General features: G+C 38.7%; 1 protein-coding gene and 1 long non-coding RNA gene across 2 annotated transcripts in view; one reads left to right on the top strand and one right to left on the bottom strand.

Moving 5' to 3' along the window:
- GMDS (GDP-mannose 4,6-dehydratase) overlaps positions 1-13,243 on the top strand; it is a 551,379-nt gene extending 538,136 nt beyond the window's left edge. Inside the window, exons 10-11 of the mRNA XM_048839737.2 lie at positions 12,029-12,097; positions 12,799-13,243. Coding sequence (XP_048695694.1) covers positions 12,029-12,097; positions 12,799-12,861 — 132 coding nt within the window. The 3' untranslated portion in view covers positions 12,862-13,243. The remainder of the gene's footprint in view (positions 1-12,028; positions 12,098-12,798) is intronic.
- The window catches only part of LOC125632083 (uncharacterized), a 37,032-nt gene that overhangs the window by 12,538 nt on the left and 9,408 nt on the right, over positions 1-15,086 (bottom strand). The window lies entirely within an intron of this gene.

The following is a 15,086-nucleotide window of genomic DNA, read 5'->3' as shown; positions in this document are numbered from 1 at the left end:
TATGAAAAGTTGTCAGTGATGTGGCCCTCGGGCCAATGAACTAGTCCTCATGTGGCCCTTGTGGTGATTTGAGTTTGAGATCCCTAGATTAAATTGTGAGCCCAGCTCTTGTGGCTATTTGAGCATGCTCAGCTCAGAAACCAAAAGGGGAGGGAGGCAATGGTGTCTTTATACCAAATTTCCACTCCAGTGGCCATTCCAGTAGCTAAGGATCATAAAAGCAGTGCTCAGACTATAGCCCTGAGGCACCTGCCCCAGGACTGTGAGGGTTAGGGGAGCATAAGACCATCTAAATCATCTCTGCACTGCTGGAGGGATCTTCCTATGCAAAGGAGGTCCTCAGTTGGCCACTTAAGCCATTCTTAAAGCTGCTTTCTGTCACCAGAGTGGTGCACAGCAGACTTCACGTTGGCCAGGATCTGACCCTTTGTCTTCAACAGTCTGATTTGGTGGCATACATATACAATATAAAAATAAATTTATTTATGAGCAGGAAATACAGCAGCCTCCTATTGGGCAAAACATGAGTCTGAGGTGTTAGCTGTGGCAAGTACCTGCAAAGGGTTACTATTTGTAGCGTCCTACTTGGACTTGTATTCTAAAGCTTTCATCAAAGTAAATCTGATTATTTTGCACATGGTTTTCCTGAAAGGATGTTATGATTTTCTAGATGTTTGGTGGCTGGTGATAAATTAGGCTTTTATGATGTCATGTGAAAGGCCACTGCTTGGATTTCCTTCTCTATCGAGAATGCTGAAGAATACGTTCAGGACATGTTCAGAATGTAAAATTATCCTACCGTGCTTTACTTTAACCCTTTCATGGATCATTTGTTTTGTAATGAGAAGTGTTTGAGGGAAAATAAAGCAACCTATGTGCCAGCTTCATGGAGGGGCCCATAGCGCCCCTTCGCCCCCCTCCCCCCCCGGTTGTTTTTCTCTTTGCACATTTAAATGGCTTTCTTTAAATACAGGTAATTTTTGTGGCTGTTTGGCACGTAAGATAAACATAACTCTTGAGCGTCTCTTTTAAACATTAAAATCCTACATTATCTCCAGTTATCGTCTACTGATATCTGATTCTGACAATTGTCAGTGACTGATTGAGATGCAGGTAGAAAGAGTGCTTATAGACAATTAATCAAGTATGATTGGTAATGACGACATTTAGGGCTAGATTGTGTCTCTAGGACACAACCAATAACAAGGGGCAGCATATAGTTGTTTTGTGCAAGGAAAGGAATTGTGGCTCCGGGATATATATTGGCCCGTAACACAGCAAATTATTAACCCCCCTCTCATGCTGACGCCACATGAGTGGGTGGATACAAGAACCCACTCATTCCCCACCTCTTCCCTCTCCTCCGGCTTCCTGCCCACCTGCTTCTGGGTAGAAAGTAAGTGAATCCAAGGTCCGAAGAGCCACGGTAGCAGTGTAAAAGGGGTTTTTACTTTTCTGCCCAGGCCTGTAGTCCAAGTCACAACTTAGCCTTTAACTGTTTGAGGTTATTAACTAAACATATATCCAAGAAAGGGAGATAATATATGATGATCACAGCTGTTGGAATGTGTCCATCAAAATGTTTTTAGACAGAAAATGGCTTTTTGATTAAACTCAAATTTGGGGGGAGGGAGAAATGTTTTTATTTAAAAAAAAATGAGATTTTTGTTGAATAAAAAGTGAATTACATTCTCCTTCATCAGATATTACATTTACATCATCACAAAGTAGTGATGGTAGAAGAGTGATAGGGATGTACCTTTAGACATCCATATTATAGAATTAAAATATACTAGTTTGGGTATTTTTGTCAAGCAGTCATGATATAAGTGTGAGTCCGTAAAGGGAAATATTGGAGGTGACATGTCCAAAGACAAAATGAAACTCAGATTTTATTATCCATTGTGGAGGACAGGAGGATTCTTTTTCTGTGAAATGCTTCATCCCTAGGTCTGTATCAAAATAATCTCTGGAGATTCTTAGCAGAAATGGTCATGCTCAAAGAAATTAGAGTTAATCTTTCATGTGTTAGCAGCCACTAGCCTACTGATAACCTCTAATTGGAATAAGAAAAATAGCCCAGAACTAGAGAAATGGTTCCCAAAAATTTAGGAGGTTGTTATGGAAAAATTAATACATCAATAATGTACCCAGCAAAATAGACAGAGGACAGATAGATTCTTTGAATTTTGATTAAATGGTAACCAAATATCTAACACTGTGCATCCACCCCTGGGGGGGGGCGGATGGGGGGAGAGAGCACACCTGTCCAATTTTTTTAAATAATTTTTGATAGAAATGCCTGGCTTGCTAAATATGAGTAGAGACAGTAGTTTCACTCAAATTAATGAAATCCCCATTAATCACATGGCTTGGATGTTGTAAAGAGGTTAACTCTGTAATATGGTAATACCCTGTTAAATAGAGATTTGATTATTCTATTACTTTACAACATTTCTCTAAACCAGTGGTTCTCAACCTGTGGCCCGTGGGCCACTTGCGACCCAATCAACACACAGCTGTGGCCCATATGACATCCTCAGGGTCATAAAGGTAGTATTGGATGCGGCCCACAATGGTAAATAACAAGCTCACTTGTCATTTTCATTTCTGATACTTACGTAGCAATGACTGGCAAACCTACTAACACTTCTTAAATGAATAAATGGTTTTTAAAAGTGATGCACTGTTTTTGTGTGGCAGAGTTAAAATTTAGCAATATAGCAGTAGGCCAGTTTTCATTTTCACCTTGCTGAGCAGATCAGTGAATGTGTCAAAGGTTTTTAAGCATGCGTCAGCAGCTTGCCTTATAAGCATTGAATACCTGATTCCACCACCTTCGTTCACATTTCTTACTACATAATTAATCTCCGTGAAATCAAACAACTTTAACAATATAGTAAAAACACATGAAAAGCATGACAGGAAGAGGAAATGATGAGGAAAATAATCTTCAGACATAATTAAAAATTATCTATGGCAATTACATTTAAAGAGCCTCTCACCCGCAATAATAAGCTCTCTGCCTGGTAACAAGTGCTTGTAGGATCAGAATGTGTTTTACTTGCGTAAGGAATAAAGAATTGGGTAAAGTCCCATTCACTTCCACAAGAGTTTTCAAAAGATCAGGGCATAATGGAACACAAGCTACAACATAATACAGTTCAGTAATTAACAACAAAAAATTGATTTATTAATGAAAAGATGGGCTGATAGCTAGAATGGTATTCTTCTGTTATGTCACAATTGGAAATGACCTCTTCTCATTTTGCCTCCCTGCTGCCTTCTAAAAGGATCCCACTATCAGTAAAGCTCACTAAATTTCTCTAGAAGATTTGAACAACTCAGTTTTGTTTGTCATAAAATGTGGTTTCAAGTTATTTACTTTTCAGATTTTTTTGCAAGTTAACCCAAAGGTTTTTTTCTGTGCACGTGTGTGGAGCTGGCTGGCTGGATACACAATATCAGAGAGAAAGAATGTGTATTTACATGTGCATCTTTAAGGTCTGGTCTACCATTAGAAGTTTTACTGGTATAACTATTTCAGTTAAGCGTGTGATTTTTTTTTTTTTTTTGGACTGAATTCGTTAGTGGTGAAAGCTTTAGTGTGGATGAATGTATATTGATATAAAGGTGATTTGTAATTATTCCCCTTCCATATGGGAATACGATATACCGCTATAACTGCATCCACACCAGGGGAAAAAGAAAAGGAGTACTTGTGGCACCTTAGAGACTAACCAATTTATTTGAGCATGAGCTTTCGTGAGCTACAGCTCACTTCACAGCTGTAGCTCACGAAAGCTCATGCTCAAATAAATTGGTTAGTCTCTAAGGTGCCACAAGTACTCCTTTTCTTTTTGCGAATACAGACTAACACGGCTGTTCCTCTGAAACACACCAGGGGAGTTATATCACTTTAACTAGACCAGTGTAGTTAAAGCAGTACAACTTTCTAATATAGACAAAGCCTGCTTGAATAAGTTTTCTATGTTGCAGTGGGAGGAAGCAAAAATCAATGCATTGTAATTAAGATTTCAGCCTTCAGCTGCAATGTGGCCACTTATTTAACCAATGTGTGTGTGTGTGTTTTAAATTTGTATATATGCACATGCTCAAATAAATGTGTTAGTCTTTAAGATGCCACAAGTACTCTTTTTCTTTTTACAAAATGGTATATTGTCCCATGTTTTAAGTTTCTTTTTTTCACCATACTCAGGATTTACATAATAAATGGTACGTGCAAGTGTAGTTGATTTAATTTTAGTCATCTTCCCTAGAATTCTCACCATTCTTATCATCGGCACCTGTTACACTTCAAAAGATCTCATTAAGTGGAAGCCTTCATTGGTGTCTGCAGAGTCCCAAACTGGGATTATCATTGTGTTTATAGAATCATAGAAGCTGGAGTTGGCTCACCCAGTTTATCTCCATGCAAATGGAGGATTGTGCCCTATGGTACATTTCTAGGGTGAAATCCTGGCCCCACTGATGTCAATTATAGTTTTGCCATTGCCTTCAGTGGGGCCAGGATTCCATCTCTAGTGTCCAGTCTAGTTTTCAAAAGTCCTGAGTTGTACGGCTTCTTGTACTCTCCTTGTGAGACTATTCCACATGTTTACATACGTCACTGTCCATACATGAATCTCATGTTCCTGAAGAGTATCTGGGCTCAAACTGGATACACTGTAACAGTAGCTGGCCTATAAAAATCTCCAGTAAAGAACACTTGTGTTGAGCAACTGAAAGCCTGATTCAAAGCCCTTTAAAGTCAGTGGTCTTCTCATCCAGCCCAAACTCAGGAGGAATTTTATCTGAACCAAAGACTAATTTTTGCCAAGACATTTTCTCAGGCTTCATCTGGGAAATTAACAGAGTGACTAATACTTGACCATATTAGGCATGTAACTCAGTTGACTTTTGCACAAAGATAATAAGTGTAGTAACCTAACGTCTGCATATGCTCTCCTAAGAGGTACATATGCATTATGCTCTCGTGTTGATTAACTTGTGCACTGCCTCCATCAAAGTGATAAAGCCCTGGCAACGAGACTCATACCACGCAGAGGGTCAGCTCCCTCTCTTTTGCTCCATTTGCCATTTTATCTCCAATGTCAGTGTGCTTGTCCAAGCCAGTGCTGACTGACTCAATTTCCCTGAAGTTGAGCTGAAGCATTGTTTTAGCACTGACGGCATTCTGTTGGCCTCCCTGATGGACAATGCCACTGATTCCCAACTTCCTGAGCAGACCAGACAGTTTGCTGTTTTCTTCGTGTCTCTTATCACCCCTGTCATTAAAAGAGAGGTCTGGCTTCAGCTTCAATTTGTGCTGATACGCAGCAATGAAGTGGGAAAGTGGTGGGGGAGGGGAGGAAGAGAGGAGAGAGAATATTCATGACTAATTATCACCCTTCTGTTTATTACTGCTGTGAGTTCTCATGCCTGCCTCTTTTGAGGCTGATCAAATTGAAGATTATCAAACAGATCAATTAAAGACACTGCTGTAATGTGTCTGGTTTGTGGTACAAGAGGAAAGGCTGATCTCATTCGATTTATGTTTAGTTTATATTAGTTCATACAATGGAACTCTTTGATTGGGCCTTATCCTGAAGGTAGTGAGCACCCCTAGCCCACCAAAGTCAATCACAAATGCAAGTGCTCAGCACCTCTCAAAATCAGCCCCATGCTAAAGTCCTTCTATTCCACAGAACTGTTGGATTATACGTGAAGTTTCCTAAGCAAACAATTTCTGCATATTAAAATACACTTAGGAAAAAGGTCAGGATTTCATTGCAAATGGAGTTTCACAATATCCAAGGTCAGTCTGAGCGGTTTCCACCATATAGGCATTTGCCCTTGTCTTTCTCTAGGGCTCTTTGTGAAAAGTACTATATTTCAGGGGGGAGGAATCACTGACGCAACAGTGAAAGCTAGCCTGCTCATGCCACTTTAAAACAAATTTAGATAGGGAACCAAATTCACTGGCATTCTTTTATTCCCTTGATACGTTAACTGTTCCACAACTTTGCTTTTCTAAGAATAGTGGTGGAAAATGAAAACTGAATGCCACTCCATAACTGCCCTTCTTAAATTCAAGATATTTTCTCTGTGTGTGTGTAGATTTTGAGCTTTCCTCATTGACACACTTCATCTTAACACTCCCTTCTTATTTACAGTGCTTACAGGAATAGTCTCTAAGGTGCCACAAGTACTCCTGTTCTTTTTGCGGATACAGACTAACACAGCTGTTATTCTGAAACCAGTTGTTTTATTATATATTATTATTTCCATGGCATGATAAGTGTGTATGGCACTTTACAGACAAATTAAGGACAGTGTCCCCTGCCTTGAAAATCTCAGAGTATAAGGGCTGCAAGCACCTACTGCCAAACTATTGTGATTAGTTCCATGTAGGTCTTCATCTGAGCTCAGTGGTACTATTCCCAGCAGTACTATACCTAGTAATATGTGCTTTGAGGCTCTTTGGCTCCAATCTTGCAGATTTACACACATGATTAACTTTACGCAGTGAGTATTTCCATTTAAGTCAAGGGGACTGTTCACGTGCTTAAGTCTTTTCAGGAACAGGGCCTTAGTTAAGACACACAGTATAACACAGCCTGGTGACGAGTAATGGGAGTGTTAGGGGAATAGAAGATAAGGGCGACAGCAATTGATGCAGTTAGTGATGCATACATCTTGAGTATCCTGGGTTGTCTGGTTGATCAATCTCCTCCCTAACTAACTGATTTCAGGAAACTATTTAACAAAGTCTGATATGTTTTAACAGTGAAGTATGGGGCTGACCTGTCAATGAGCTGCGTTACATGATCTCTCAGTAAAAATACATATGAAAACTGCTCCAAAAAGTACCTGAAGAGAGAATAATATTCCGTGTAATAAAATACTTATAGGGGAAGCTCAAATGGCCTCAGCATGTGCCCCCAAAAATTACAGAAATGGAGAAATTGTACAATATTGCAGACTTCTTAAATGGTTGTTTTTTTCATAGCATGAGTCAAAGATGAGCGGGCTGTCTCAAGAGGAAATACATAGGATAGAGGAGAAAAATGGGGTTTAGGGAAACCTTGTATTCAAATTACTACATTCTTGAAAACTTTCTGACCTAGAAGCCCAATTCTGACAACCTTTCTCAGGCAAAGAACTGCAGGAACAGGCACTTCGTTTGGTGACTTTTCAGAGCTTCGGCTAACCCCTTTATCAGTTTATAAAAGATCTGTGACCTAAAAAGTCAGCTTCCAGAAAGCCTTCTGCATCATCTTGTGAATGTGACCACCACAACTTTCTGACTGCAGCGCTATTACAATTTAGCCAACTCTGTCTATTTTAGGGATGAAATCCTATCTTCATTGAAGTCAATGGGAGTTTTTGCCATTGACTTCCTAGGTTTTTTATAGCACCTATAATCTCATTAGATTTGCTCTTGATTTACACTGGTGTAACTGGGGGCAGAATCTGACCCTAGATGCTGAGTTAAATGAATTAATCTAAATGTTATCAGATCAACTGTAGTATTAGGAGAAAACTTACAGTACTTTTAAGCAATCTGTATGCCTTTTTTTCCCCTCATGTTGTCTTGAGGCTTTTCAAATTTTCAGTTAAATTTAATTGAATTAGTAATAAATTGCACAGTGAAACCAGATCATTCACCTAATGAGTCAAAATAAAAGTAGTGATGACACTCAGAACCAGAGCTGAGGAAATGTGATCTTTACGCAGAAATATTTTACATTTTTTTATCTGGGTTTTATAACTCTTTAAAAAATACCAGGCCACACTACACAACAAGTTTCTCTGTACTCATGTGTGTACCTTTTTGTTTGTTTGCTTTAGCTTGGTTTGGACTATAAAACCGAATCTCCATAAAATCAGGTTTAATAAAATTTAGAGGTGGTTTTGGGGGTGTGGTTTTTGGTTTTTTGCACATTTAGGCTTTAAGCTATAATTATAAACAGAGTGGGAGAGGGCTAGACAAACAGAAAAGATCATATCAGATAGATGCATTCTTTTCCCTGGCCTAGAGAGAAGATCATATCACAGCTAAGTGAAGTTAAATCTGTCAGAGATTTCTACAATAGTGTTAAATGGCAACAGACAATTTGGCTGTTGCCTTTTACCCCTTTAGCTACTTCACCGACTGCTCAGCTTTCCATATTCAAGAACAAGTTGTAACTCACATGTAAAACGTGCCATTTGTATGCTTCATTTTCTTTTTCATGGAAAATAAGAGTCGGATGGCACTTCCTCCTAAAATGGATACTTAAACATTTCACTGTTACTTTATTTGCAAAGTCCAAGTACTGTAAAATAACACAAAACAATTAACATCATTTTCAGCTTTGGTAAAAACAAAACAAAAAACCTCTTACTTGCCTATCTATTCCCTTGAATTCTACATGAAGTCAAGGAACTTTCTTTTTATACATTGTGTGTGTAAAACACAACGATAAAAAAAATCCTGCAGAAATACTATGTGACTATACTTTACCGACTATGGTATCAGAAACAGGAATATTGGCTGGTCTGTATTCAGCAGCAGCTGTCTTTCAAGAACGACAAAGATCCATTTCCCCTTGTGGGACTCACCTCATCCTCTTCCTTCATAAACGTTTTTGGTCTGGTTGTGCCTCCAGAAAGTAAAGCCCTGGGACTGAAAAGCTGTAAGCCCCTGGAGTGGTAAAGTAGGGCTTTACCGGACTAAATCTGAAAGTTAAATAGGTGCAGCTCTAGTTTCAATGAAAGACTTTAATTACATAAACAAGCAGTGATTCAGTTCCAAGAGTTTTTTTTCAAATACTCTTATTTAATTGTAATTACTTTATTGTTTTCATATTATGCGCTACTTGTAGAAAAATACAGCAAACGTGACTGCAATACAATCCTTTAATCAGTAATAGCTTTTTCCAGTCATCATTAAGAACATTTCCATTCTGTGTTTCAAGCTTTCACTAACAATACATTCAATCCTCAAATTTAGGTGTAATGTTATGATGATTGGTTTAAACTATAATACTGTTTTTCGTATCCATGTTATCTTCTATCTACTAACTTTTATAGCTGAACAGCTTAAAACATCCACAGGAAGAAATTCTGATTATATAATGTTGTTTGTAATTAAATCTTATTGTAAAATAGGGTTTCAAGAAAGTATATAAACTTCTCTAGGAAAGTCATTTAAAATGTTTTAACCTGAGTCAAATGGGGAAAATTGTATTATCGTATATAGTAAATCTTTTTACAAACTAAGCACCAGAGTACTTTTACTATTTTATTGTTAAAGTATGTGAACTTTAAGGTTTCTCGTTTGTTTTTTATCTTATATTCTTATGTTGATTTCATATACTAGCTTCTGTGTTATCTTGTATACCATCCAGCTGTACTCACTGCAACTTCAGAACTTTTATTGATTTGAAAAACAAATCTTATTTTTTGCTTATCAGCAATTGAGTGCTTATGTTTGTGAATGGAGGGTTTGAATTGAAAACAAAAAAACGTTTTGGAAATGAATGGTTTTAAAGGAGAACATTTGTGTTAGGAAGTTTAAAGACTGCTCCCAAACCTTTTAAAAGCAGCATATATGTAGTTTTCCTGTAAACTTATTTGCTGTGCAATGAGACAATGACATACCTTGTCTCTTGACCTTTTTCCACAATGAGTAAAAAAAAATAAAAATCAATACCCTAGATTTGGCAGGGTTTTGAAAGAATCTGTTTTTGAAATAAAGATTGTGGATGTAAAATTATTACTTTATACAGTGTTTTATAAAAATGAAACTCTGGTTTTATTATATACCTTTTATTATGACTTTTAAAATTAGATTATATTAAAAATACTAAGTTACTAGCTAATGGTTTAAATGTTTAAAACAGCTTGCATTAGTATTGATTGAAAGGAAACTGGTTTTGTACAGAAATTTGTATTTTAAGAGGGTTTTTCTTTCTTCTAGACATATGTAATGCATGTTAAACTAAAACAAGAGAGAGGGCATACATTTTAATACTTCCATTTGGATTTAGAACCTGATCCAAAGTCCATCAGAGACAATGGGAGTCTTTCCTATTTCACGTTTCAGAGTAACAGCCGTGTTAGTCTGTATTCGCAAAAAGAAAAGGAGTACTTGTGGCACCTTAGAGACTAACCAATTTATTTGAGCATAAGCTCACGAAAGCTTATGCTCAGATAAATTGGTTAGTCTCTAAGGTGCCACAAGTACTCCTTTTCTTTTTTCCTATTTCAGGGCCAGATTTTGCAATGCTATGCTCACTTGGGTATTCCTTACTTGGAGGAATAATCTGATTACTCCAATGGGGTTACTCAAATTGGTAAGGGTTTTACCGAATTTGGCCCCAAAGGTCTACTGCAATTTCCAAACGCCATGATAGAATTGCAATAGGAAATGTTTAGGATAACTTAGGAAAAGAAAATGATTTTGCTTGTCATTTTATTTTGTTTTGGATCTGGCTGTTTAGTCTTTTCTGGAGGAAGCCAATGTTATTTTTAGCATACAGACTGAATTATTAAAAATGCTGCCTGGAACATTCTCAGCAGACCTGTTTGTTCCACAGCCTCGTCTGCAGTACAGTACCTGAGGTGATTTTCCCTCTACTCCTGGAAGGGAACTCTAGTTTTACGTAGCACACTTATGAAGAAGAATTTCCTACCTTTGGCACAGGGCGAGGCTATTTTTGGAAGTTAACATGATCACAGACACGCAAGAAGATGGTATCTGTGTGCAGCGGTACTTCTTTTGGAGAGCTAATGCCACAAAATGCTCATTGGCTCTACCACTGGTCAGAAAGGATGGAGGAAGGAGGGGAAAAACCCACATTTTCCCAACTTTAGAGACACCAAATCCTGCTGTGTTACATCACGGAAGTCAAATATGAGGGCAGAATTTATCCCAAACATTTTTCTCCCCACGTCAAAGATGCAGAAGACAATTAGCTGTGGAATTATACCCCATCCTTTCACATACAGAAAGCTTTGAATTGTGTTTTTGGTGAGCTGTGTACATAAATTCAAGCAAAGGGATATTTGTATAACTAATGTTTAATCTAGAAACAATAACAAAATATCTTTCAGTTTCATTAGAGATGCAGCATGTTTGTGTTTGTGGTACTTTAAATAGTCAACCACATCTTTATGATCCAAGCCTAACAGTGTCTGGGTTCCTGTAATATACTATTTCAGGGTAGTTTCTATGTGGATGTTCAAGTTACTTCTTGTAAAAAATAGTGTGCCAAAAGCTTTCACTCTCCACGTATCTGCTGGACGTGCTATCGCCGCCCTATAACAATGCAGTAACATGGGTTCTAAAAGCTATTCAGCACAGTCCTTCCATGATCACATGTTTTTTATTTGAAAGAGAACATTTCAGTTGTCATGTTTGCTTTGTGATTTACTTCTGTTTAACCAAAAGGGGGAAAAAATGCAATAATTTGAAACAGCTCTCTTAGTAGTATGATCAGGACATATGGCAATGTAATGTAAAGGGTTTACCATTAAAGAGTCAATAAGGTTTGATGTAAAGAAGAATTACTCCTTACGTTTTAAGTGGCCTGTGCAAGGTTTCTTAAATGTGCATCCTGGTGATTTATAGGCATCTGAGCTTTAACTGAAATTGTACAATCACAAATAAATGATTTTTGTCAGAGTTTCTAAGTGTGGCCTGTAAAGACACTGATCTAGCCCAGGACTTGCAAGGAAATGTGTGTGGACAGAGGAGTCTCTTGTATAAGTGGTGCTAGACAATAGCTGTCAGCAGTTTTGTGTGGCCCTTGCCTTACCTTTCCACCTCAACTGCAACCTGTTAAGGGAGTCAGGCCAATGGTTTCGTTAGCCTGAAGGTTTTTAGTCTAGCTTCATTCTTTTAAAGACAAATTACAGCTGCTGGGGGCCTCAAGATGCTTTAGATAAGGAGCACACAGTGCAATGGCAAACCTTACACACTGTAACAAGGAACACATAAAGAGGTCCTACAATGTTTCTTTTCTTTTCCTTTTCCCAGGATTTTCTTCAAGGAGATCGTACCAAAGCAGAACAAAAACTGAATTGGAAGCCCAGAGTCACTTTTGATGTAAGTTCTCTTACTGGATTGTTTTATTCCTGTTTGTGTTGCGTTGTGGAAAGAGGGAAGCTCTTAACTGGTGAACAAAAAGAGAAATTACAGTTTCAATAATGATTAAATGAAGGCTATTTAAAAATCCAGCTGCTCATATTGAAGGATTGAATGCTGTAATAATCATTGGACTGAATATTGTGGTGCTGAACATTTTGGAAAATAGTTAGCTTTAATTAGAGTCCCAGCCTTAAAAGCCAAGCCATGGCAGAAAAAAACAGTATAAAAGAAGCACAGCACTCACTTAAAGCATGGAAATGCACAAATAAAACAAACTAAGGTTTCTATTAATAAAGCATTTACATTTCGTATCACTGCTATTTTAATATTGGATCCTTCAGGAGGGCATTTTTCTCATAAATTGTGGTATTTTTTAAATTACTGCTCAGTTGTCTCTGTATTTGACAGCCCCCTGGAATTTTCTTTCCTGAACTTCTGTTTGCTGCTGTTAACATCAAAGTTAACTTTTCCCTACAAGTTAAATAATAATTGAAAAGATACATAAAATGAGGGGTTGGAGGGGTGGGGTGTTTTGTTTTTAGTGCATTGAGTATTGCACAATGGATTGGCAATTAAACTTAAAAACAAAAACAAAAAAACCAGGCATTTGAGTCTTCCAAAAGACCAGAATAACCACCACATGCTGTTCCTTCTTGCAGGAGTTGGTGAAAGAGATGGTGGAAGCTGATGTGGAACTCATGAAGAATAACCCCAATGCCTGAGCCTGCTCTTTGCCGCCAAATGGTCTTCATCTCCCCTAGAGAAATCACTCCTGACGGTTGGTGGAGGCTGCCATCTGCATCTTAGTTGGACATAATCGATTGGAGGAGAATCATAATCGGTGTAAAATGCTAGGGGGGGGCTTTAGTTAATTTTATTTTATGTACTTGTCTAAAATATACATTTAATTTCCAGACCTTTAATTTGCAAGTAAGAGAAGATCTCAAACACCTTTACTACTGCTCCTGTTTAACTTTCTTAAATTTGAGGTTTATCTCCAGGGTTGTTTCCCCTCATCATGTACCTGAAATATATTGGCTGGGATCTGACAGATGGGTTTTCCAGTTAATTTCCTTTTGATATTAAAAATCATCTTTCTACAAAGGACCTGAAGTGCATTTTAGTGCTCTCCCCAACTAAAATGAAAGAAAATCAAAACAAACAAACAAACAAAAAACTTTGCCACTAACATTACTCCAGCTCTTTTCCCCTAGTCTTCCTTTTCTGTACACTCCTTGTTTTGATTTCCTGCTGCTTACCTCCACCCCAATGTACCATTTCCACCACTTGAACTCTTCCAAGTTTGAACTGATATAACTTAACAGTGAAATTGCCTTTGGTCCATGGCAAATTAATTTCTAATTGCTCAAATATCTTTCAAACTAGTCAGAGGGGGTTGTTTTTTTGAAAACGCCGGTTCCTGTGTGCATGAGAGAGAAGAAATACAATAAGCTTCCCTATTCAGCACCTTTATGATCCAATTCCTATAGAACTGAGCCATTCACATTTCTGCTGACTATCATTAGAGCTCACCCAGGAGCTCCAACCCTCTCGAAAGATGCCTTGAGAAATAAATAAAATAGCAACATCAAGGTAAGTAAATATTGTTGAAAGATGTCGTGCCAAGGTACCCAGGTTATCCAGAGGTCGTGGAGCCCATACATTTCCCTTTGGTTGAAGATCTACCACCCAGCAATTAACTCTTCTCTTAACTGTCTGTCTCGAAAAGTTGCCAGACTTCTGTCTTAGGCAGCACATTTAGAAACATAAAAATTAGATCCTTTAGACAACTACAGAACACACTGGCAAATAACTGGAACGCTGATGTTCTCTCTCTCTCTCGCTGTCCTGTGTGTGTGTGTGTGTTTAAAAAGTAAATGTTCTATAAGGATTAGAAGGGGGGACAGTCTAAGCCTATAAAAGGAAAGGTGGGGGCACAAGGAGATTCGAGCACCAATGTCTGAACGCGATCGTGTGTGTATTAGCCCCAGAAACGGTCCTGAACGTATTCAAGAGCCATTTCATGACGTGCGTGTATGTGTGGGGACTTGAGCGAGCTTGTCACCGTTTGGGAGTAACTGGGCTGCCGGAGAGAGAGGCTCTTTGTGTGCCTGTGTGAAAGGCAGGCAGTTGCCAGAGGTGTAATGGAAAAAGCGTGTGGTGCGTGAGGAGGTGGTTTCAGTGGGATACGGAGCAAACTTGGGGCCGGGCTGTTCCTCGCGGAGCGGGTGCTCAAAGGGCACCTCCTTGCCCGGGAACAGTGTTCGTCTTGAGCAGGAGCTCGGAGCCTGCTAATTGGAAACAGATGCTTCCTTTAAGGCTGACCCTGCAGGACGGAGTCTAAGCACAATAGATGTCCGTATACACACACCCACCCCATCGGCTTGCATTACTCCCTACAGGTGCAGAGCGCGCACTTCATCTTCAGACGCTGAAAGCGAGAGGGTCTGTTTTCTTTGCAAATACAATCGCGTCCTGCCCGCTTTCATTCTGAGACGTGAGAAACAGGCAACGTCGTTGGGCTATTGAAAACAATCCCAGAGTGGTAGCAATGTCTGCTCGAGGCTTCTCTAGGACAGGCAGAAATAAGGAGCGGAGATTTAATACACGTATACTTTGAAATGGCTTTTTAAAAATACAATCGCTCTTAAGATGGAAGAGCATATGTTAAAGGAAAAAAAGTGTCCGACAAGTACTTTTGTCCCTTTCTCTGCTGCTTCTAGATAGTGGTGAGCTTATGGGTCTCTTTATTTCCCTGCCTTCAGAGCCTCAAACCCTGCCCTGAGTTATCCCCGAGGATCCCCCCCCCCCCCCATTATTTTTCATAAATTTTCCTTGTAAGGGGAATAATGCTGTTAAACAGCTCTGGCTGTTCCTACCTGGGATTTTTTAAGTTTAAAACTCCAATTTCTGCGAGTTAGTCTCTACAAACTATGTAGGGCCTATG

This window comes from Caretta caretta, chromosome 2, assembly GCF_965140235.1.
Source record: "Caretta caretta isolate rCarCar2 chromosome 2, rCarCar1.hap1, whole genome shotgun sequence".
NCBI lineage: Eukaryota > Metazoa > Chordata > Testudines > Cheloniidae > Caretta > Caretta caretta.
This window is presented reverse-complemented; position numbering and strand designations above follow the sequence as displayed.